At 44.8% G+C, this 24,306-nt stretch overlaps 1 protein-coding gene across 2 annotated transcripts in view; it reads left to right on the top strand.

The window, feature by feature from the left end:
- The window catches only part of FAM207A (family with sequence similarity 207 member A), a 48,637-nt gene extending 25,126 nt beyond the window's left edge, over positions 1 to 23,511 (top strand). Inside the window, exons 3-6 of one of the 2 annotated variants that reach the window (XM_010713130.1) lie at positions 13,229 to 13,297; positions 16,510 to 16,663; positions 21,152 to 21,220; positions 22,887 to 23,511. In XM_010713130.1, coding sequence (XP_010711432.1) covers positions 13,229 to 13,297; positions 16,510 to 16,663; positions 21,152 to 21,220; positions 22,887 to 23,010 — 416 coding nt within the window. In that variant the 3' untranslated portion in view covers positions 23,011 to 23,511. The remainder of the gene's footprint in view (positions 1 to 13,228; positions 13,298 to 16,509; positions 16,664 to 21,151; positions 21,221 to 22,886) is intronic. The other variant, XM_010713129.1, reaches the window with a different exon arrangement.
- The last annotated feature ends 795 nt before the right edge of the window (positions 23,512 to 24,306 follow it).

Genomic DNA, 24,306 nt, shown 5'->3' with positions numbered 1-24,306 from the left:
AAGTTATCCTTGATGCATTCCAGGAGCCTCCTGGATTGCCTACAGCTTACTGTGCTACTTCTCCAGCAGATGTCAGGGTGGTTGGAATCCCCCAGCAGGATGAGAGCCTGTGATCATGATGCCTCCTGTAGCTGGAGGAAGAAGGCTTAATCAGGCAGCTTGTAGTAGACCCCAGCCACAGTACTCCCTTTGTTGCCTCTGTAATTCTCACCAATAGACTTTCATCTTACTCATGGTCATTCTTTAGAGACAGCTCTTCACACTCTGTTCCTTCTTTGATGTAGAAGACAATGCCTCCTCACCTTGTTTCTCACCTGTCCCTTCTGGACAGCTTGTAGTCATCAATAGCCACAATATTAATATCTACTGATGATCTGGATTAGGGGATTGAGTATACCCCTAGTAAGTTTGCAGATGACACCAAGTTGGAAGGAAGCGTCGATCTGCCTGAGGGTAGGAAGGTCTTACAGAGAGATTTGGACGGACTGTGGGCTGAGCCCAACGGTATGAGTTTCAGCAAGACCAACTGCCAGGTCCTGCACTTTGGGCAAAACAGCCCCATATATTGCTACAGACTTGAGACAGAGTGTCTGAAAAGCTGTGTAGAGGAAAAGGATCTGAATGTGTTACAACAGCTGGCTGAACATGAGCCAGCAGTGTGCACAGGTGTCCAAGAATGCCCACGGCATCCTGGCTTATATCAGAAATAGCACAGCCAGCAGGAGCAGGGATGTGATCATACCCCTGTACTCAGCTCAGGTGAGGCTGCACCTTGAGTGCTGTCTTCAGTATTGGACCGTTCACTGCAAGGAAGGCATTGAGTCTCTGGAGCGTGTCCAGAGAAAGGCAATGAAGCTGTGGCAGATCTGGAGCACAAGTCTGATGAGAAGCAGCTGAGGGAACTGGGTTGTTCAGAGAAGAGGAGGCTCAGGGGGGACTTTATCGCTCTCTACAGCTGCCTGAAAGGAGGTTGTGGTGAAGTGGGGTTTGGCCTCTTCTCCCTGGTAACACTGATAGAAAGGGAGATGGTGGCCTCAAGTTGTGCCAGAGGAAGTTGAGGTTGTATATTAGGAAAAGTTTCTCAGAAAGATTGGTTATGTATTGGTGCAGGCTGCCCAGGGAGGTGGTGTAGTCACCATCACTGGAAGTATTAGAGAAATGTTGAGATGTAGCACTGAGAAACATGGTTTAGTGGGCATGGTAGGGATGGGTTGGTAGTTGGACTAGGTGGTCTTTTTGAATCTTTATGATTCCATGATCTCTGCTTTCATTATTGGCTTAGAGGCAGACTGAGCCAGAGGCCAAGAAGAGAAGGTAGTCTTTCCTGCTGATTAAGTGTCCGCTTTTGAAAGGGCTGCCATGGTGGAAGGGCATCCTGAGATAGCTACTGACTGTGACAGTATTAAAGGAGTGCCTTCAGTCGGGGCCACTTGGCAAATCCTTTTCCTTCTCTCTAGATTGCAACATTTGGGGCAGGACTCACTGCTGAAAAATAGTGCAGGCTTCAAGGGCTAATTTCATGAATTTCACATGAAAAGACAGGGAAACTGAATGTTTCAAGAGTTATCATAGGATTTCCTGCAGTTTCATCCATGTGCTTCCTTTCCTGAACACACAGAGACCTCCACTATGTGTTTTACTTCTGGATATTTGTCAAGTAGGGAGGGCTGGAGGACTAAATTACAGGCAGTCCACTTTAATTTGCATGTGTTCAAATCTGTGTTTCTCATTGCTTCTCAAGCAGTGGCTGCCACAGAGAATGGCTGAGATGCAGAGATCAGGTTTGGATATTACTTTTGGGATATCTGCTGTGTTGAGGAATTAGTTGATTCAGATTTTTCTGAAGAGCACTGATTGGCTGGAACGCATCTATTTCTGAAAGGCAAGGTGCTTGGGTAAAGTATTTGATATTCCTGTAGCAAACTAGAGACTGAGAAAATGACGGAGGAGGGAAGAAACTTCTCTTTTCCAGCTCTTCTGTAATTACTTATTCCTTAACAACTAATGAAAGAAGGGTGTAAAACTTACCTTATCTGTTCCTCATGTGCCCTGTGGAAAGAAGGAGCCTGAGTGGACAGCCTCTTGTCACCCAGCTGGTGCTGTGTGGATATCTTACTACATGTAATACTCCTTCCCTAATTGTTATTGCTTTTCTCCTCCTTCTCTAAGCACAAGAGTTTCATCCTTATCTTTCAGTCACTTGAGCCTATACTTTCAGTCAGTTTTGACATTCTTCTGACCCTCATGGCTAAGTTCTGCTTCCTCCTTTACTGTGAAAACATCTGGGATGTGATCTGGTCTCTGCTCTGCACATGCTCCTGTGTAAGTGCCACTTGGTGCTGCTCTTGGAATGGATTTGTTTTATACCCTGAAGTTAAGTATCTGCACTGTCTACTCAATTCAATTTTTGACTGACATTTTATAGCCTGGGAAAATGATTAAGTATTGATCATTGTGCACTCAGCAGTCAAATTAGTTAATATATTAATTATGTAACAGTGTGTCACTGCAATAACTTCTGCCACCTACCAGCTGAACTATCACTGTGTGCATGTATGCACTGTTTGCCTTCACCTCGGTTTTCTAAGAGCTCAGGGTCCCTCAGTGGTGGTCTGGGCCTTGCATCTTGCTAATGCTGCCACTTCTTGCTTGTTTTTGGTCTTTATTCTCTTCTGACCATAGGCTTCCAGAAGAAACACTGCACCACCCCAGTGTTACTTCTAAATACTGTTTGCTGGAAGCCAAGCTCATGTACTTAGTTGTTATCATATCTTTCAGGGTCTTCAGATGCTAACATCCCTCTTCCTTAGGTGGAGAGTGGAGCTGTCAGGGATTGACTTGACTGGGGAGCTGAGCAATTGGTTGCTGTAAAGTGCCTTCCTCAGCAAGGCCTTGTGTTACACAAGGTACAAATAAATAAATTTGTCTCTCCTTCCTGCGACCTCTGCTCTGCTAAGAGTCCTGCACCTCCCTTAGACCTACAGAGAGGTTCGGCTAGCCAATTATGTTGCTGTTCAAATCAGCACAGTTGTGGTGTTGCAAGAGCCCAGTGTTCAACTGCAAGCATGCAGTTGTTATAACCAGCCAGTCTTCCTTTCTGCGAACTCAGTGTGCCCAGTCTTGGCCAACAGGACAAACCAGCCAGAAGAATTTTCAAATCCGTAAGTCAGAGCATCCCACAGTATGGCAGGTAGGCTGTAGAGCTGAAGACCTCCTACAGGTACATCATGCTATGTATGGAGAGGGCTGGCCAGTACTTGACTTGTAGGACATGAATGCTGGGAGAAATTTATATTCTGAGATTGGAAGTAGCTATATGGAAATAGCTTAGCACACGCTAAGCTTGTGCATTGCTTGAGGAAGAGTGTGCGGGTTTATTGTTAGAAGTATCATTTATAAAACAGGTTGCTATGTAGCTTTCCCCCTTTGGAAAGTCTGTTATGTCTGTTAAAACACACAGCTTTGCGTAATTGTTTTTCAGTCCAGTTGTGTAATACAGTAACTTCTGTCTGTGTATAAGGTGCCTGGTGGGAGTTGTGCTGCAGGATGTCTGGTTACTGTAGGAGAATCTTAGAGATGTTTTTTTCCTTTATAGAATTGTTCCCAATTCACATTTCCTAATGAAAAACTCCTGAAATTCCTTTTGCAAACATGCGTTAGTTGTGAAGAATTGTCGAAGAGGATGGGGAAAAGACTTTGTAATTGTTTTGTTTTGCAGCATTGCATTTTCCAAGTGAATGAGTTAAAGCAAAGAGCATAAAAACAAAGGGGTTTTGGTAGTTCTTAAATCTCTGTTCACATTTCCTTAAATACTGAATGAGTTGGAATTTAAAATGTGCTACTTTGGGCTGTGTACCAGATTAACAGGTTTTCCCAAGCAGGGGGAGGAATTTACCACCTATTATCAAGATGTTAGCAAAACCCATGCTGAGCTGCAGCATGCCAGTGTATGCAGAGAGGGCTTAATTCAGCGGCACTGTGCGCTATGGAAAACACCGATGACTGACCCCGAACTTCTCAGCCCAGGGATACCAGTGCTGTCACAGTTACTCTGTGTCACACTTTAAATGCGTGGCTTGTTCTGACAGCTTCACTTTGCTGTGTGCTTCTCTTGTAAATTCCTTGTGGGGAAGGGTCAGAGCGGCTCTTCTGGCCTCTGAAGGAATATGGGAATCTTAAGCTGCATGTTCCTGGAGAAATAGCATCTCTTTTTACACCTTTATCTGCATGTACATAGAAATAGATGCAAAGACAGAATTGAAGGTGCAGCTTTGTCTTGAGTTTTGTATGTTTAGCTATGTGACTGTTTTATTTCCCTCTTCTTTCCACAATTCTTCATGTCAAACAAAGCATATAGCTGCCTCTGCTCAGCAGTGCTGGAAGGGCTGAGCCCTGAATCTCCTCCTGCTTCTTATCTTCGGTTCCCTTCTGAGAAAAGGTTATGGTGCAGCTCTTCCTAGCAGCTGCACCCTCATGAATGGCACTCAGATAAGGCAGAGTTCCTCTGGACAGATGTTCTGCAGAGTTGCACGATGAATGCTGTCCTTTCTGATTTCAATGTGGTGTACTCGACAGAAATAATTGCAGGTGATACTCTGCATCTCTCCCACATTCTGTCTTTTTCACTTGACCTTCTCAGTAGAGGGAGGAAAAATTGCTGCAGATGCGAAACCTGGATCAGGAGAATGGGAAAAACTCAGTGCTTCAACAAACGAACCAACTAACCCTTGAAATATATTCCCTATAAGGTAAGGGAGAAGGTGAAACTCCACACGTGTCGTGTCTGTTGCTGAGGAGCAGGAAAGAACTGTGCAACTCATCCTAGGTACTGGTCTTGTGCATGCTTCCTTAGCTGCTCTGCTTCCAGGGCTGCAGTGGTGGTGAAGTATTTCTACCTTGGAAATTTCATTCTCTGTACTTTTTCAGTTCTCATGAGCATCTTTAAGTACTTATTTTTCCCCATCTTCCCCGTTGTTCTCTGCCTCTTTCCTTTCCCAGCGCTCCATTAAGCACTGCCTTAGCACTGACAAAAATGCGGTGTAAAATGAGGTTCTCTGAAGGGTATTTTGAGAAAAATATCTGTAGTTAAAATGCAGCTATTGTAAGCAAACATCAGTTATGTATAAAAGTCTTGTGCATGACTTACATGAGGTACAAAATTGTTTGAAGTGTAAACAGTCAGAACAGCATTTTTGATAAAACTGAAGCTTTCATGTGCTGTCCCATTAAGGGAACTCTTCAGAAGCTGAGGACTGAAATGGAGAAATGGAGATGGGCAATCAGCCTGTTGTAAAAGCTAGGAAATGAAAGGCTGTTTGGCTGGGTCACTGCTAAACCAGTGCCTTGAGAATGCAATAACAAGTATGACTGGACAGCTCTGGCTTTTCCGAGAGCTGAGAAAGCACTTAGAAAGTGAGGGGTGGCAGAGCTAGCAGCACACTGAGTGCTCTGTGTGCCATCAAAGTACCCAGCTATGAAACTGCTGCTTACAATTTCAGACAACTTCATGCAAAGTCAGCAATGCTGAGATTCTAAGTTCAGGTAATGATCAGAGAAGATATTTAGGTGTGTGTTCATGACCTAGGCGCTTTCTCTGGGTGAGAAAAGATATAGCAGACGCTGTGTGAGCGGAAGAATCAAATATTTCCAGTGCGCCTAGCTTTTGTGTGGATTTTTATTCTTTGCTTTTGATGCCAAACTTCCATAGACAAAGCTTACTTGGTTATCTAGTAACTAATATACTGTTAAATGATAAACAAATTAAGGTAATTTTGCATAAACTGCAATAGCGTACTATCAGATTGAGATCTTACATGATCTAATACTGCAGAAAGTATTGAACTACTGATTTCTCAAATTTATCAAAGGAGAATAAAGTCAAATGTAATCTTATTAGCAGGTATGGAGACAGTATTTTGGGGAAAATCTCTTAAAATACAAACCTACAAGACACTGTCAAAAAGTTTAGCAATGTTTCACTATTCTGTCTCTCTTAGTAAGTCCTAAGGTTAGAAACTCTGCTTTGGTAAACATGAATCACTTTTGGTCTTAGAGTAAACCTCATTCCAGTTATTTGTAGCTGTCTAAACTCTTGCAGAAACTGTATTTTATTGGATCTCTCTGCTCTTCCCACCACTCCCCATCCAAAGTGCAATAGCAACACAAGTACATCTTCTGCATAGATTTTTCTTTATTGTTAAAATGTAAGTTTTTATCCTCTGCAGATGGGGTCTTGTTGGACTGCCCATATTGTGCTTTGCTGTGGGCTCCCTGGAGTCTGCTTTGGCAATCCACCTCAGTAGTGCCCTTGTTTTTTTTTACAAATCTTAAAAACCTTTGGTGGGCAGCTGACAATGGCACTTCTCTGTGCCTCAGTACCTTGTTTTCAGGTAGTGATGGCAAACCCATGAGTCATTGCTTTCTGTATTCATGCTCGAAGGAATTTGGTTGCCAAGGTGACTTCAAACACTGTTTTTGCAAGGACAGGTTTTTTTCAGAATCAGGAGCCTTCCTTCCTGCACAGTAAGCTGAGGGTAGCCTTAAATAGAATGGGCCACGTTGTTCTAAGCAGCTCAGAAGGAGGATCATGAGGGTCTACATGTTCTGCATTGGAGCTCGGACTCCAGCTTTCAGTTCTTCTAATGCTCTTTCTGTCAGGAAAACAAGCTGGAAAACTACTCTGTCTGAGCAACTGTTAAGGGAGCAGTCAGGTCTAACCTCTTCAGTTTGTTTTTGGTTTTTCCCACTCGTTGTGCGGGAATCTTTTAACTAAGTGTGTGATGGTTCCACATCAAATTCTGCAGAGAGATTCCCAGTATCACATAGCAGCGTGTGGCCTACACTGGCAGTACGTCTTTCTGAAAGATCAGTGCTTTGATGTAGGCTCCCTGTCTTTTCCCCAGGCCTTTTAAATGTGTTCCATCAGTTGAGGTGTTCATCGCTACCTCTTCCTATGGCTGATTTCCTTTTCTCTGTAATCCGTTAGTTCTGAAGGCATGACTACTTTTGTGAGTCACTTTTGTACAAGGAAAGTATAAAAACAGAGACCCCTGTAGAAGTTTCATTGTGCCCCAACATACAGTCAGGGAAATGAGATAGATATTTTTAATTTACGTGACTAGAAGCGTGGCACTTGAGACTGCCTGCTGATATAGATTGGTTTGTTTAGCAATAGGATTAGTACATTACTTTAAGAACCTGTATATTAGTTTAGCAAAAGGAATCCACAAGTGATAGTTCTAAAACCTTTCCATTTCAGCTTGAGTGGGCGAATAGTCTTGTTTCCTCAATAATTTTGCACTGGGGACATAATAGAATACTTTTATCTTTTGCCTCAAAAGGTGCAAGGACATTTCCCTCAGGCTCCACATGCACTCTTGTTAAAAAGTGGCTCACTGTGTCCTAAAAAGCAATGGGAATCTTCCAAATGGGGAAAGTGGATGGCAGTGGGTCAGAGGTCTTAGTGGTAAAGCTGATGGTGGGAAATGGGGAATAATAGGTGGGCACTTGTGGGCAGTTGACCATAGGTAGCACTGGGCATCCAAAGGGACATTAGCACATATCTGAGTCCTTGAAAAAGAATGAATTTGTATGCCAACATACTGCATATGCATGTCAGAACTGTTCAAATGTAGATCCTGAACTCTGAGAGGTACACTTGCTTGTCGTATCAGTCACATGGTACATGTGGTGAGGAATAAAGGAATGGCATCTTCTGCACCACAGTGGAGTTAGTTTTCTTCCTGGATTTCAAGTGACAATGCTAATAATTGTTGAGAGCCTAAGCTCTCAGGTCTCTGAGGGTTTTTTTAGAAACCATTTCTGCCAGCCTTCTTGCTGATGGGAGCAGAATTTTATTTTTCTGTTGCATTTGAAAAAATGTCAGATTCTGCAAAACTTGAGAAAGAAATAGGCCAGAAATGTTTGTGGCAGAGATGGGAATGGTAGTGTGGCTGCTCTGAGTTCTGGCTTCTACCACATGTGACCCAGACTGCTTCATGCCCTGAGAACTTGTGCTAATTCACAAACAATCTGAATACAGGAGAGGAGGAGGAGGAGGAAGAACAACGTGCTGGGCTTCCATGGATAAGGTAGGGATCTGACAGTGGAACAAACTGCAGATCCAGCTGGACCAGGTCTCCTTTCCAGTGGGACCAGGAATCAAGAACACTGGGTGCACACCCAAGGGGGTGAGTGTGCTGCTGCTTTGAGGAACTTGTTGTAGGGCTGGCTGCAGTTACATGGAGAAGGAGAGAACCCTTGGGAAGTGAAGTGCTCTCATGGTATGTGTCCCCACATAGAGTCAGGACTTAAAGGCTTTGTGTAGCACCATTGTCTGAATTACAGCAGAGGAAGCTGCTTTGCCTCTACGGTAGTGCTTGATTCCGGTGTACAAATTCACCAGCTTTCTAACCTGAGAGCTGGCAGAGTTGCAGTAGTTTGTATTTCCTAAAGAATATCTTGAGCAGTTCAGACTCATTTCCTGTAGAAAATGCATAGTGGTACCCCTGGTGCTCCCTGAAGCACCCTCCTGTCTCACTTCCAGTCTTGCTTCTTCTTGAAGTCTTGCTCCTCAGGCTTCTTCTGGGATGAGGAAAGCCCAGAAAGCCCAGCTGCTTCTCTTCTCTGAAGTGGCTGGGGCTGCTGAAAATGCGACAGCATTGGGAGGACAGTTTATCTTCAGAGTTTATTTTTGCAGACTGCTGTGCACATTGTGTGTTTTTGGCCACCTCCCTAAGGGGAACTGCTCTGGCCTCAGATGCCGTCACTGGTGAGGCTAGCTGGAGATGAGTCTTTTGCAGAGGGAGGTTTTGTGCCCTTGCTGAAGCTGGATACAGCCCAGGAATGTTTCCCAGGCCTGACAGAGGTGCAGCGTAAGTGCAAGGATGTGAGTCATGTTGCTCCTCCTGGTTTGAGTGTGAAGTGGAGTTTGGAAGGAGGCTCTGCTTTACTTAAGCAGGGGAACTGAAAGGATCAGGAGCACAGATCCCATTTTAAGTAGGATGTCTCTCTCAATGGGGGAAGAAGGAAAGCTCGCATGCTGGTGTAATGATAAAACATAATGAAAAATAATATTGCTTGTTTTGGAACATAGAAAGCAAATGCTGTATCCATGGTGAAAGCTGTCCTGTCCCAGTAGATGACGGGCTGTCATCTTCTCTTCAGTGCTGTTTTCAGACCGTATACTCAGGGTGGCAGGACTTGGGCTGGGTAAAAGCCATAGCACCAAGAAGTCTGTGGGAGCTTCTCTAAGAGTAAGGGAGCAAAGAGGCTGAATATCAGCCCCTTACTGCTAGCCTTGTCACCTCAGGTCCAGATCCCACCAGTCCCATGTACCCTGGTTTTGGAAAAGCGGAATTTGAGGTCACCTCATTGGGAGCTCAGCCTCTGGGCAGGGTGAGGAAAGCCATGGAGCACTGCTGCAGCCAGTACCTCATTGCTGGGGACATTTGGCTACATTCTTTCTGGCACCCTTAATATTCTGCATGGGCATCTGGCAGGTCACATCACAATTGTGTTTTCACTGAGAGCTGGGGAGAAATGCAGCAGTGGTTTGCTAGCTCCCAGGCCTTTTCAGTGAAAAAGAGTAGCAGGCAATTTACAAGTGACGCTGTGCAATTTTAAACAAGCAAATGAAAAAAAACAACAGCCAGAAAACCCACTCAGCCTTCTGTATATGGATGCAAACTTTGAATTGCTCATTTTTGCTGCTGTTGACCAACTGGAGCTGAAATTAACACATCTGTTGTTGTTTAACTTCAATTTATACTGTACCCAAAATATTTGCCAAAATATTATGTTTTGAGCAGCAATAGCATCACTGTTACTTATGAGTTCTGGAAATACTGCATAATGCTTTGTGCTGATTTTTAATAGCTCTTACCAGAAGGGGACTTGGTGCTTCACTGCAGCTTTATGAGGAGGGAACAGATGCCAGTGTTGCAGAACTCTCTGTTACAGTGCGGTGTAGCACAGGTGCAGTTTTATGTCTGATATTTTTGCTCACAACTGAGTCCTTGAAGCAGTATGATTGCCTGGAACTGTTTAAAAATGCCTGCGAAGGGTCATGTTTGCACATTCTTCATTGTGCTGTCCAAAGTGAGAGCCTGGAAGAAGCCTTTAACCCAGGCCCATACCTATGCTGGGCTTGTTTCTGAATGCCTAGAAATGATAAATTGGGATTGTATGTGTTTTGGGGCTGTATATGTTTTTAGTGTAAAGACTGGGACAGCAGTCCTTTAAAAAAACAACAACAAAAGAACCAACCTGTAACTGTTTAGAAATGAAGTTTTGTGGAAGTAACTGTGACATGCAGGCAGAATCTTGAGGGTTACCAGGGGTAGTATAAAACTGTTGCTGCAGTGGGCAAAAATATGTTGCTGTTTTTCAATCTGCTTATGTTTAAGATGTAGTGATCAGAGGAAAGGAAAACACATACTCATTAAAAGGAATAATTATCAAGCTTACAATATGTAAACTCAGCTGAGGTAAGTAGCTTTGATAATCCTTTTTTCCCCATGAACAAAGTTTCAAAGGCAGTACTTGTTAAATTACATGTAGAATGGGCTGGAGGGAGAGGGGGACCTGAGCCCTTCTGATTTAATGGAAAAATAATTAAAATGGATCTGCAGTCTGGCTTTGATTTCAGAGGTACTTGCAATCTAAATAAAAATAAAGACTACCTGGGGACAGCCTGCACTGTTAATTAACTAACCAAATGCTGCCTCCCGGCTAGGAGCAGCTCTCCAGGGAGTTTCCACCAGCTTTGGCACTTGGTGTTGTAACTGGAATTTGCCAAATACCACTTGGCAACTTCCAGAGCCAAAAAAAAAAAGGAAAATGCACCCTTGTGATGGGTGAGGAAGGATGCTTGGAATGAAAATGTGTGTAATATGCAGCACTGTTCCTCCACAGCACTGGGCTTGATGCAGACTAGATGTGCCCTACACACAATTGGAATAGCAGTGCCCTCCCTGGGGTGGGGACCAATAAGCTGATCTTGTTCTTGTCACCTTCCCAGGTTGGAGCTGCATGCCTTGTGGCACAAGGAGGCTGGAACCCCGGCAGTGCTTACAAGCAGCTCTTTCCAGACAGAGAGCTGCAAAGCCCTGGGGCTGTGCAGCTCTGCTGCCCATCCCTGCACTACTCCACATTGCTGCGGCTGCAGGCGCTTGGTGCTCCGTCCTCCTGCTGGCAAAGAGCTTGGACTCTTGCCAAGAAAACAGCTTTTGTGTTTCCTTAAATGTTCTGCTGCTGTTTAGGGAGAAAAAATAAATATTAGAATTAATGTTATTACTAGAATTGGCCAGCTGGCTGAAATTTTTTCATTAACAAATCCCACTTGGTGCTGTTTTCCTAATGAAGTAATGAGCATGTTTTCAGACAAGGGGATGTGTCTCTACAGCACCGCTGCTTTCAAAAGCTGCCAGTGCTCAAACAGCCAGCAGCGTCTGCAGAAAACACAGGGAGAAAGAAGCTTCCAGTCCCAGCAGCCACTCACACACTGCTGGGATGCAGTTTTGCTATTCACATTTTGACCTCCGTGATCCGTCCTTGCTTCCTTGGCAGTGAAATCGTAGGGATTTGCAGTGCTGGTTGGGGATAGCAGGATATTGCCTGTGGTGGATGTGCAGCTACAGCAGGATGCGGATGCTATGTGCACATCTTGGCCTGGATCTTTGCTGCTATATACAGCATTAATCCTGGCTGGAGCAGAAGTCAGGCATGTGAAGGCAGGTAGCCTTCAGGGAAGGCAAGCTGCAGGCTGTTGGCACTCAGCTGTCCTTTGGCTGCAGAGAGGCCTGGGGGCCGCAGCCCCAAGGTTTAGACAACTTGGTGGGAAGGGAAGACTTGAAGGAGTCCCAGAGCCCAGTAAATCACAGGGGAGGGGGCAGCTGATAGCAGCTTATCTAAGTCAGTTGTTTTAGCATCTACTTTGATGTCTCAGCAAGTGAATTTATAAATTTATCCTTTAAATGAGTAGATGAGCTTTGTAAATAACTGGTCATTTCTAGGTGTGGTATTATTTCTTACTTCTTAGGTACATTAATTGCACTAACATGTTTTTTTTTGTGGGACAAGAGGCAATGAAAACAACAGCTGGATTTGCTGTGTCCTTCGGAAACTCAAACTCAACTTGTTTTTGTTACCCTTCTGAAATGGTCTCCCCACTCCATCAGGCTGCTTCTGATCTTCCTGCATTGAGATTGTTAAGCGTTGATCCAGCTTTTGTTTACATCATCGTGCAAGATTTGAAGCTTCAAACAAGTAATCAGTGAAATGTTTTTAGAGTTCTATTGAATTCATTTATCCAATTTCTTTGAATTTTGTTTGAAGGGTATTTTTTTTTTCTCCTTTTTAGGCTTGAGAATAGCCAAAGTTGAGAGAAGCAGTGTTTGGGGAGCTTATTCCTCTACTCGCATTCTTGTAGCAGTATTTATGGGATGCTTCAGGAGAAAAGTTGACTAACCCTTTATTTTTAAACACTAAAGATAAGATAAAACTTTATAGTATCTGCAATGCATCTTTAGTAAAAACTTCTGACTTTTTTTCCCTTGGTATTGGAAATCAGTGAGCAACAGCTGTTTTTGAGATACTGAAGTTAGTACGGAGTGTGTGTTTGCCTTTTTCTGAGCCACAGACCTGTGCTTTTCAGGCCGTTCCCAGTCTCCTGCTGCCAGCCACATGCTATCTGGGCAGACACAGAGGACGGGCCTGCTGCTCACAGTAGCTATGTCAGGAAGCCATTCCTTCAATCCTCGTGTGCCCACAGTGTGTTATTCATCTTCATGGTTCTGTTGATCTGCACATTGATTGAAACTTGCTTTTTTGCTTCCACTTCTGGAAACCGTAGGCCCTCCAAGTCTGTCCTCACTGGTTTATTGGATTTATCTTGGTTTGGCAGTCATGCAGTCCTGCAGTCTCAACAAGGAAATAACACCTAACTGAGATATGTGGCAACTTGTCTCACTGTGTGGATGCCTGGGGAGTGATCAGAAGTCATGGCCAACTTTCAGGAGATGCCAGCTGCTCAGGTCTGGTTACTGTGAGAATGCAGACAACAAGAGGGAGAGTTCTGTTGGAAAGCCTTTCTCAAAGATAACTAGCTGGCCTAAGGAAACAGGGCCTGTGCTGCTGCTTCTGCTAATCTGTCTTTATGATGAGTCCAACAGAGAACCGGTGTGCAGAACCAGTCCTCATCTTGCTTACATCTCCCTTTTTCCTCTAGGTTTGGAAGGAAAAACACTTCTATCAAAAAAAGAAAAAATGAAGCTGAGGAAAGAAAGATGGCTACAGAGTAAGCACTGATGTATTGGGGGGCATCTCAGGGGGTGACTGCTGGATTCCTCTGTATGCAGGTGAAAGGGTTGTGCTGTGGCAGGACAACAGCTGGGCCGGGGGGGCTGAATGCTTCTCAAAAGCCTTCAAGCCTGCTCCCCAGCAAGTGGGGAAAAAAGTCCCTGGTGTTTTTTCTCTTGAATTCAAAGGGCATTTAACACTAAGATTGACTCTTTACCCAAACCTGTTTTTGTTATTCCTCCACGTGCAATATGACTACTTAAAACATTTCATTTATCCAGGAAAGATATTGTACCAGTGTAGGTCTGAAAAGGTTTCTTTGAACCTCTTCAGGCTCCTATACAGTTATGACTAGCTGGGCAGTCACAGCATGGGCTAATAGCTCCAGGCTGTACTACATCCACAGGATGCTGAGCCCCACCAGCTAATCCCAGGCCTCTGAGAAAAGTAGTGGAGCTCTGCAGTGGGACCTTCTGCTTTTCCACAAGGGATGTCTCTGGAAGCTGCTGACTGCCCCACATGCCCCAATGAACCTACTCACCAGACTGACTTGCATTTCTAGAGGCTGTGAAATAAGAGCCAAACAAACCTAGCCCATGGCAGAAATGTTGCTGTTTGTTGTGGGAAGAGTGTCTGTGTTTTTGCTGCATAGGAAAACTTTGTTGGCAAGATGCTCTGACTCCAATTAGTTATCTGCAATGTGCTTGATGTCCTGAGTAATCTGTAAAGGCCAAGTCTAAAGTCTTTAGACTTGTGCTTTCTCTGTGCAGCTCTGAGTGGGACTCACATGCAGGTGCTAGAGGGAGTCAAGTCAAGGAGCCTCATCCTGCAAGGCAGTCAGAGATGGTCTTGTATGGAGACCTTTCCAGAGGTGTACGAGAGGCTCACTGTTGCCTCCTCGTGGAGCAGGGAACATCATCCCCAACCTGGCTAGCATGTCTGCACTGTCAGCAGAAGCAGCCTGTGCTTGTCAGTTTCTGAGATATTGCTGAGGCATGGGGAGTGGCAGAGGGATTCCTTATGCCACCTGCAGCTATTCTTGAGACTGTTTTTCCCCTTGCATCTTTCTATCCAACAGAATTGCTGGCAGATTGTGTTGGGGATCGAGCAGTGTGGCTTTCTGTGGCACCATATGCTCTCTGCTCCTGAGCTCTCACTGCACTTTGAGCTCAAGTCTATCAACCTGCGATTGCACAAGTCACAGTGAAGGTGTCTCTAGCTGGTAATTTAACACCCTGAGTGCTAAGGAAACTTCATTATCATCAGCCATCAACTTCCAAATTCTGTTGACATGTGCAGTCAATGTTCCCATTGAGCAGAAAAACTTATCTCTTGTAGTCCTTATAGCTGGCCTGGAACTTGCAGATTCAGTGCTCATGAAAGTTTTTCCTTGTCTGTGTGTCTGATACTGTTGAGGAAACACTGGAAAGGATTGCTGGAGCACAGTTGAGATCTTCCTGGCAGGATATCCTGTGTCTAGCCATGACTGGTACCAGAAGCTGTAGAGGAAGATAAGCACTCAGCAGCTTTCTGTGATACAGGATCAACAATAAAAGGACTACATGGGACTCATGTATGTCTTATGTAAGAAAAAGGACATGCTCCTGGAGGTAGGTGACAGCACTGCTCCCATAGCCATGGTCAGTTGCTTTGGCAGTGAAAGCCTCGGAGCAGGCTTCCTACGCTCTTTTTAATCACTCCCTCGTGTATGTATGCCTTCGTAGAATCAATTTTACTCAAGATTAGGTATGTTGTTTTGGCCCTAAAATGGCCTCTTTTTTCCTCTCAGCTGTAAAGCTACAAACTGGGTGGAAAATAAATAAAATGTGTCAGCTTTTCTTCAGTAAGGACACCAAGACAGAAAATTTCAGGTCAAACTACTTTTCTCTGAGAAGATAGTTATTACCATTAAATCTGTGCTTTCCTAAATATTCCCAAGAGTTTGTTGTTTCTTCTTATCCCAGGACTGTTTTCTTGACACTGGATGCCAAGACCCCGAGAACTACAGTTCAGCCCAGTAGTGCAAATGCAAAATTTGGAGATTTCTTCAGTTCCAATAAATCATTGTATGAGAGACTAGAGAAGGGGAAAAAAATTATGCAATGATTCAAACATTAGAAGTATGCACATTTCAAAATATATACATCATATGGCTCCTCAGACACCAGAGACTATGTTGGAAAAGAATTTGGGATGTTTGAGCAGAATCAGGTGTCTGAAAATTTTTAGCACATACTGTTTATGAAAGCACTGAAATAGTCAGTTTCATAAAGCCAGACCATAAAAAGAAGTATGTAGAATGGAAAGCTGTGTTCTTGGCAGGGATTGCTGTGCGGAGAAGCTTTTACAATTGAGATTGTCAAAAAACACTCACGTGCAGTAAATATTACACTTTATCAGAAACCATTGCTCTTTGACTGAAACAGCTTAATTAGGGGGTGAACAAGATAAAAATACTAAAGGAACAAGCAGCTAGCTATTAAGTTTCAGTTCAGCTTTATTGAACATGATCAGCTGGGTCAGACTGAGAATCCCAGGTGGTATCTTGTCTGTGCTCTGTAGTCTGGCTGCTTTCATATTTCCACCAAAAGTACTTGCACATTTAGTCCTGCTTCTGTGGCCTTGTGTTGGAAGCCCACAGCCTTCCTGTCTCAGTGCTCTTGGCTGTGCAGCTGTTGTTGCTCTGCTACATCATGTCCAACCTCTCCAGTTCTGTGATACTGTGACAAGCAGAGGCCTTGGGAGCTGCAGCATTCCTTGGGTGCATGAAGAGGAAATAGGATTTCCCATTGTGTCTCACCCCATTCCAACTGCTTGAATGTCAAGGCAATGCTGCAGGTTTCCAGGCCCACCTGGCAGGAGAAAGGGGTGCTTGCACATGCTGCTGGGCTGATTTGGTGGTACTGTCAAGGGATGTCTGGGACAGGTGGGGTATCCAGCTAGGCATCTGTGGGCTGGTGTGGAAGAGAATGTGTTTTGCTGGGGTTTCTGGTTGCATAAGTATTGAGCAGCTGCACTTCTGCACCAGAGAGCCTCAAGGACTGCGCAGCAGACTGCAGCTTTCTGTTCACTCCTCCCAATGACTTGTCCAATTCTGAGTGAAAAACTGAAATTAAGATCATCTCTTTTGTCTATTGCGTGCCTCTGCTAGGAGACCGTTGTTTGAAAAACATTTCTACTTACCCAAATAAATTATTATTTGTCATTCAGAAATAGAAAGTGTGAAGCTAGCCAAGCGGAAGCAAAAAGCTGAAGCAAAGCGAAAGGCAACGCCTGTTGTGGGAGACATGCAGCCACTGATGGAAGCCCTGCCTGAGCTCTCTGATCTGACCGCAGGTATCAAGGGCAGGAAGCCATCCAAGAGGTATGTGTCTCTTAGTAATGGGCTGTGTTATTTCCCTTCTTCCTGCAAGTTAAAGCACCCTCCAGCTCAGACTGTAGCTACAAGCTATACAAGCTTGGGGCCCACAGTTAGGAGAACAGGACCTTACCCACATTTCATTTTTTTCTGTTACTCTTGCTGCAAGAAGCTTAAATATGCCTTCTGAGTCCACATTTACGAGAACTGTATTGCTTAGAGGAGACTTGGCATGAGACAGACTGGGAGAGACTGGATATTGAGTGAAAGGACTGATACATAAGTGTCCAGAGTGTAATACTGCTGAGCTCACCTGTGAATCTGCACTTGAGATGTGTTTTATAACGAAGGTTGTCCTCATCATTTTCAGGAAATGGTGTTTGCTGCAATAAAAGAAATCTTATATTTTATAGGAGGATTTATCTGTAGTATTTAAAGGGGACTAATTCTTGTTTTGCAGGTGGCAAATATGGGGCTGATGGTTTTGCCAAATTCACCTAACTGTGGTGTGACAGAGGGAAGCAGATTCTGGAGAGCTAGGATTCAAAGCACGGTATTGCCTGCTAGGATTGTTTGCTCTCTTCCTACATGAGCTGCTGACCATGATGCAGCCTGGTGTTCTGTCCTTCCAGACCTTCAGGCTTCTTCCCAAAGCAGTTCAAGCCCTCAGAGCAGAGATTTACTGTCTAGCCAGACTCTCTGTTCACCCTGCTGGCTTGGAATATGATTTTGGATGAGAGTACAAGATGGATTTTCTTTTCCCTTTATTGTACTAAAAGAGAAGAGCTATTTCTGATCCTCTGACACGCATGCTTCAGCCATCCCAGCCAGCCTTAGGGTATGTTCTGATTCTCCTTGTGTTTTCTCCTTCTCAGTGCGGCACTCTGCCTGGCTGCCCAGTCAGTGCTGCAGATGCTTTTGCATCTCCGAGTGCAGAATAAAAGAGCTCTGTGGTGAACAAATGCTTGCACCTCTACTTACTCAGTAGAGGTTGGAACTGCAAACTTATTTTGATCATATTAAGCAAGTATTTTGATTAGAGGATAGCCAAGTATAAGGCTGCCTTGCAGAGCACCCTTTTCTTTGGTTGCATATCAAGGCTGAAACGACTGTAGAGCCTCTTGTGAGTTGTGGGGTGCCCCAGAAAGAAACTCTGACCTAGCTACTACAGGGTGTGACTGAGTTGGCAGTGTGCTGTTCTTCTGGAAAGTCACCCTTCTAACAAGCAGCAACTACATATCTTGTATCTAAGCCTGGGAAAATATTTCCTTTCTGAACTTGGCTCTTAATTCTTTGAATAACATTTTTTTTAATCAGCCGTTCAGTCAGTCTGTCCTCTCAGTGAAATGAGCAGTACAGACAGAGTTCTGCAAGGGAGTGGAGTGCTGGACCAGGGCTTAACCTGAGCAGAAACAGTTGGTTTTGCCTTCTTTCTGCAATCACTTGCCAACCATATGTGGCATCTGACTCCAGGTTGTGTTCAGGAGTGGTTCTCCTTATTGTCCACCTTGGAGGTTAAGCCATGGCTGTGTGGAGGGAATGGTTTGCAGAAAGCAAGTACAGGGGGAGAGAGAACGGGTTGACTGCTTCTTTTGGGCATTGCTTTCCCCAGTAGAAATTCACAGTGTCAGTGCAGATTGCAATTGTGGACCACCTCAAAAGATAGAGTAGAACTCAAAAGGAAGATGGTGAAGATTCTGGCCCAGCTTCTGCACAAGGGGTCACTTAGTGATCTGAGGAGTCCTTAGCCTGAATAGGAGTTGGAGACAGAGAAGCTTGGGAATATAATAGTCTATATTAGGTAAGTGTAATGTTGTTAGGAAATAGTTCATCTCCATTGCGAGACATAAGAGACATCAAAAAAGTTAGCAAGTTGCAGATTCAGTGCAAAGAGGAAGCTTTCTGTGCTGCACTGCTCCTTGCTGTGGAATATTGTGGCTCCTGGTTTAGGTGTGACCTACAAAGCCAGTAAGGAGAGAGCTCTGGGAGGGTTGCTTCATGTTTATAAACCGCAATCAGCTCAAAGTCCATGAGCTGCAAATGTTGGCAGGTTGTGGCCATATGCTTTCCTTGTTCAGTGGGCTGGTGCACTCTGAAGCAGCCGCAGAAGCTGCAAGCCCCTGCTTTGGTGAGCATGGATTGCTGTCCAACTTGTGAAGAGCTTTCTCTGTGATGCCATAAGCAACCCAGGCAAATGAGGATGGTAAACAGGAAACCATCCCCATGCCAAGTGGTTAATGAATGCAAAGAATGTCTGTTCTGTCACTACCTTGTTATACCACTGGATGCAGCAGCATGACGCAAACTGCTCAAACCCTGTGGCTGTTTGCCTGCTCTTGCTGATTGCAGTTCCTCATCTGCTGTCGGATCTGTTGCGTAACGCTGGCTGTGCTAGGGTGACCTCAAAAGGGCCTTGAGAGTATGTGAGCAGTGTGAGGGCATCGATTGCCTGGCTCCTGGTCCCCATGTGGGCTGGGTTCTGGCTGATGTACATCCACCTTGCTGGGGTGTGTCTGGTTTGGCGGACAGTTATGGCAGTATCCTCTGCTGGAGGGGAATTGAATAGCAGGAGAGCAGCCTACAGCAGCTTGTGTCCACTAGGATCCTCTGTCGAAAAATAAAATGGTCCAGGATGGGCAGAGGGAGAGATGAGGAGCAGGAGGTGATCAAGTGGAGAGAGATGATGAAACCGTGTAAGGTGAAGAAACACGGAGCAAGTGGGAAAGAGAAAAGAGAAAATGGAAAAATTGAAGAATGAAAGGTTTCAGGGTCAGAGAGGAAGATAGGTTTTTTCCCAGTATGCACTCTGAGAAGCAGGGAGAGTAATGCAGTCCTGCTCTGGCTGTGCTGGGAGCCTAGTGCGTAGGCTTAGCAGAGGATCAGACTCCTGCCCTTTTTCTTAGTTTTGCTGTGTTGCCCAAGGCTCTATGTCATGGAATCCTTTCATAGGAGCAGCTGGAGGCACTGATATTGAAGTAATCAATGCCTTGTGCTGTCCTTTACTAGTATGCATCTTCAGGCAGAGCTTTCCTTCTCTTCCAAAGTCTTATTCTTCTCTGAACTCACAGTGTCTTCATGCAGAAGCTTTATCCACCAGCTGCCACCATGGCATTGAGGTTCTAGTTCAGTGGCTTTTTTTCCCGCTGTCCAGTTTTCCAATAATTTTCCTTTTTAGTGCACTTCAAGTCCCACTGCAATTTCTGCACGTCCCTTGGCTTTGTCGTAGATTTCTGTTGCTGCTTGGCATTAGGCATCATGTGCTTTCAGCACCTGAGCAGGATGGGGTTACACCTCCTCAGACTTTGCTCAGCAATAGAAAATGGGTGCAGAGAGTGCATATCTGTGCTTGCTGCTTTGCCTTAACTGCACACAGTAGCTAACTTACAAACCTAAAGGAATGCTACCATTTTTAAAATACATGTGCAGCCTTAAACACTGACAGTCCTGCAGCATGACTGGCAGCTCTCTTTCAATGCCTGTAATGACTCATGCAAATGCTGAAGCTCTGCAGTGTTAACAAGGAACATGAGATGTGCAGGGATGATACATGACCAGTGGGGAAGTTCAGTGGTATCTTTTCTCTAAGCAGTGACATAGTTTTGACCCAGAAGTTAGAGAGAAGCAGCAGATGATTCAAGGATGATCATCTGAAGATCATTCTAGGACTAAAGATACAATTTTATTTATATAAATAGTGCATTTACCTCCTGTCCATTTGGTCATGACTCCAGAGTTGTCATCAATGTATGATGGAAGGAGTCTGCATCTCCATTACAGTCTGGCTATGGAAATAATTGCATTAAAAAAGGGGTGGCCAGCAGGGAGAGGGAGGTGATTGTCCCCCTCTACTCAGCTCTTGTGAGGCCTCATCTGCAGTACTGCGTTCAGGCCTGGGGCCCCCAGTACAAGAAGGACACAGAATGAGTCCAGAGGAGGGTAGTAAGATGATCAGAGGGCTGGAGCCCCTCTCCTACAAAAAAGGTTGAAGGAACAGGTCTTGCTGAGCTTGGAGAAGAGAAGGCTCTGGGGAGACCTTATTGTGGCCTTCCAGTACTTGAAAGGAGCGTATGAACAGGAGGGGGAATGACTGTTCACATGTGTTGATAGTGATAGGATAAGGAGGGATGGTTTTAAACTGAGACAGGGGAGGTTTAGGTTAGATATTAGGAGGAAGTTTTTCACACAGAGGGTGGTGAGGCACTGGAACAGGTTGCCCAAGGAGGTTGTGGATGCCCTATCCCTGGAGGCATCCAAGGCCAGGCTGGATGTGGCTCTGGGCAGCCTGGTCTGGTGTTTGGTCACCCTGCACATAGCAGCGGGTTGGAACCAGATGAGCACCGTGGTCCTTTTCAACCCAAGCCTTTCTATGATTCTATGATTTCAGGACAATTACCTGTACTTCCTGGGAAGGCATACGAAGAGCCACTGAACTCTTTCCATCTCAACAGCAATTGCTGAGTTACCTCTCCTCTGTTTTGTTTCTTCTCTCCGCAGGCATGTAAAAGCAAAGGCAGAACCAGCAGACTTCTGTATGATGAAACAAGCTCAGAAACACAAGCTCTTGTAAGTTCCTGGTTATCAGATGTCAGGTGTTCTTGCTCAAAATCACAGAATGGTTGGGGTTGGAAGGGACCTCTGGAGATCATCTGGTCCACCACTCTGCTCAGACAGAGTCACCTGGAGCCACTTGCTCAGCTGGCTTTTCAATATCTCCAAGGATGAAGATCACACAACCTCTCTGTGCAGCCAGTTCCCTTTACTTGATGCAGGACATTGCAGGTGTCCTGTTCAGAACCCTACTAAACTCAGTCAATTCTGGATGGATTCAGTCCACTTTTACTTCTGTCTCATATAACATGTAAGAGAGCACAGGAAGGTGCACTTACTCCTGAAAGAGTTTGCTTTTCCTGTCTCACTGAAAAGAATCCTAGCTTTGGCCTCCTGGGTTTGATCTCTGGAGTTTCAGAACAAACCCACACCAAACATTCCTACTTGATTTAAGCCAGGTGAGTGTGCACAGCCAGGCTGGTGTGCCCTTTGCCTCAGCTTTCTGATTTGGAATTGCAGCATTCAGCAGTGGCTCAGTCTCCTAAAGCTCATGCACCTCTAGCTGATATGCTTCCGAAAAGCCTCCAGTGGTTGTGTAGGTGGGAATCTCTTCAATCTCTGCATAGCACGAGGTGCTACAGCTGCTCTGCTGAAGTACCTTTGGGATGTTAAGTAATAAGCCTTGCATCCCTTATGGAGACAGCTGTGCGTTGACATCTGCCAAACCTTTTCTTATGAAGTGAAACTCTAAGTACTTTTGAATAATTCTTGGAATTTCACAAAAAGTCTAGCAACTCCTTGTTCCTTAGTATAATCTGTTTGATATTTTATATGACCACAACACATTGGAAACTTCATTTCCCCTCAGTGCAAATCTTCTGGAGCTAGGCTTTGTGACTGTGCAGTTTTTGCTTTCTGTGATAGCTGTTTGTGGGGTGTCCCTGTCAGTTCTATGAAGTAGGAAGGGAAGTAGCTGCCTGCTGAAAGCTGAAGAGTGTTCTGCTGATCTGATCTACAACAACATGGAAGGAAGGAAATGTGTGTCTGGCAGGGGTATGGGGAGCTGAGTCTGCGTGAGTGAGGAGAGACCACGATCAAGGTGACTTACATGAAAGCTCAGTTTTTTATTTTTACACTCCTTGTGCTCTGTTCTTGTTCCTCCCTGTTTGCTTGCTTTTTGAGAGATTTCCACAGCAGCCAGCTGTGACCAAGTATACAGAGGTAATTCTGTCATGCCCCTACCATGGTGTCTGACTAGTGTTGCACATAGGAAGCCTGTATGTTTGAGCAATAAACAAGAGTCTGTGAATGAGTGCAGAATCTGCTTCTCATGTGGTCTGAAGTAGTCTTCATTCTGAGCACATTTACCAAATACTCCTGGTCTTTCTTGTTTTACTAGGGGAAAGCTCTAAAAAAATGTCAAGTGATAGTTGACACTAGCATGATTGTTTCTATCTGTGGCATGAGATCAAGGTACTGGCTTCCACAGATCTGGCAGCAATTTGAGCACTGCCCTTGGGTAAACGAGGTCCATTTCTTGTACTGTTTCTTTCTGAGGTTTACACTGAAGATAATCCTGTCTGTACAGAAGCCTGTTGCTTTATGAGTTTTTTTCTTATCTGCTCAGTTTCTTTTGCATGAACCAATTGAGTATGGGATTATTTTTTTTTTCTCTCCTTAGAGAAGAGGAAATGGCCCAGTTTCATGACGTCATTGCAGATCCCAGATACAAAGCCCATCCCCTCTTGGTCATCAGTGAGCATCTCTCCGAGAGGCTAAGGCAGGAAGAAGGCAAACCCCTCTAGGACATCGGCTGGGACCAAGTGTGCACAATGAAGCTGGTGCACAGGCTCCAGGCCACAAACAAACACATCGTGAACATGACCTCTCAGCCACTTCAGTCCTTGGAAAATGTCCAGCATATTATTCAACCCAACAGTCCTGTTTTCTGTCTACAGGAATAACGCAGTTCCCTCCTGATGGTGGTGGCTGCTCCTTGGCAAACAGCCTGCAGTGAGCAGGATGCTCTCTGAAATATTTGCACGCACACCAACCTTCCTGTGGAAAGTCTTGACACCTTTTCTCTTTTGGTGGCACAATTCCTTAAATTGTGCCAGAGGTGATGTTTTTGTTCCCCCCTCCAATCCTTGCTGACTACTATGAAAAGAAGTTCTGTTGTGAATGTTGAAGACTCCAAGCCCTAGAACCCAGGACGCTGTTGTAGATCTGTGATCTGATTCTGCTGTTCAGAGCCATTGTTTTGTGTGAAGAATTTAGCTTTGGAATAAACACACTTTCGTACAGTACTGAGTTTGTCTGGCTCTTGTTTTGATAAATACCAACCAAAATGAGCTTATTCCTGTCAATGGAAAAATGAATTAAGAGAACATTTTTTCTCCTGTGTTGTGTACAGTGAACAGCCAGACTGCTGTTGCAGCATGTGACAAAAGACACTACAGTAATTACAGATTGTCGAAATCACAAGCTTGCCTTCTTCCTGTCCTGGAAGTGTGTGCTTTCAGTAGGTGACGCAGATCTCTTTTGGCCTGTTTTGTGTTTCTTGCTTGGCCTGCCCTACAATAATCGTAGAATCATAGAATCACTCAGGTTGGAAAAGACCTTAAAGATCATCAAGTCCAACCACAACCTAATCATACTACTGTAACTCTGACAACCCTCTGCTAAATCATGTCCATGAGCACCACATCCAAATGGTTTTTAAACACATCCAGGGATGGTGACTTAACCATCTCCCTGGGGACCCTATTCCAGTGCTTAACAACCTTTCTGTAAACAAGCGTTTCCTGATATCGACCCTAAACTTACCCTGGTGTAACTTAGGGTCATTTCCCCTTGTTCTGTCACCAGTGAGAAGAGACCAGCCCTGCTCCTGCTGTAAGCACCCTTCAGGTATTTGAGGAGAGCAATCAGGTCCCCCCTCAACCTCCTCTTCCCCAGACTAAACACTCCCAATTCCTTCAGTCTCTCCTCATAGGGCACATTCTTCAAGCCCTTCCCCACCCTTATTGCCCTTCTTTGGACCTGCTCCAGCACCTCCATGTCCTTTCTGTACTGACGTGCCCAAAACTGAACATAGTACT

The sequence above is a fragment of the Meleagris gallopavo genome, chromosome 7 (assembly GCF_000146605.3).
Source record: "Meleagris gallopavo isolate NT-WF06-2002-E0010 breed Aviagen turkey brand Nicholas breeding stock chromosome 7, Turkey_5.1, whole genome shotgun sequence".
Classification (NCBI taxonomy): domain Eukaryota; kingdom Metazoa; phylum Chordata; class Aves; order Galliformes; family Phasianidae; genus Meleagris; species Meleagris gallopavo.
This window is presented reverse-complemented; position numbering and strand designations above follow the sequence as displayed.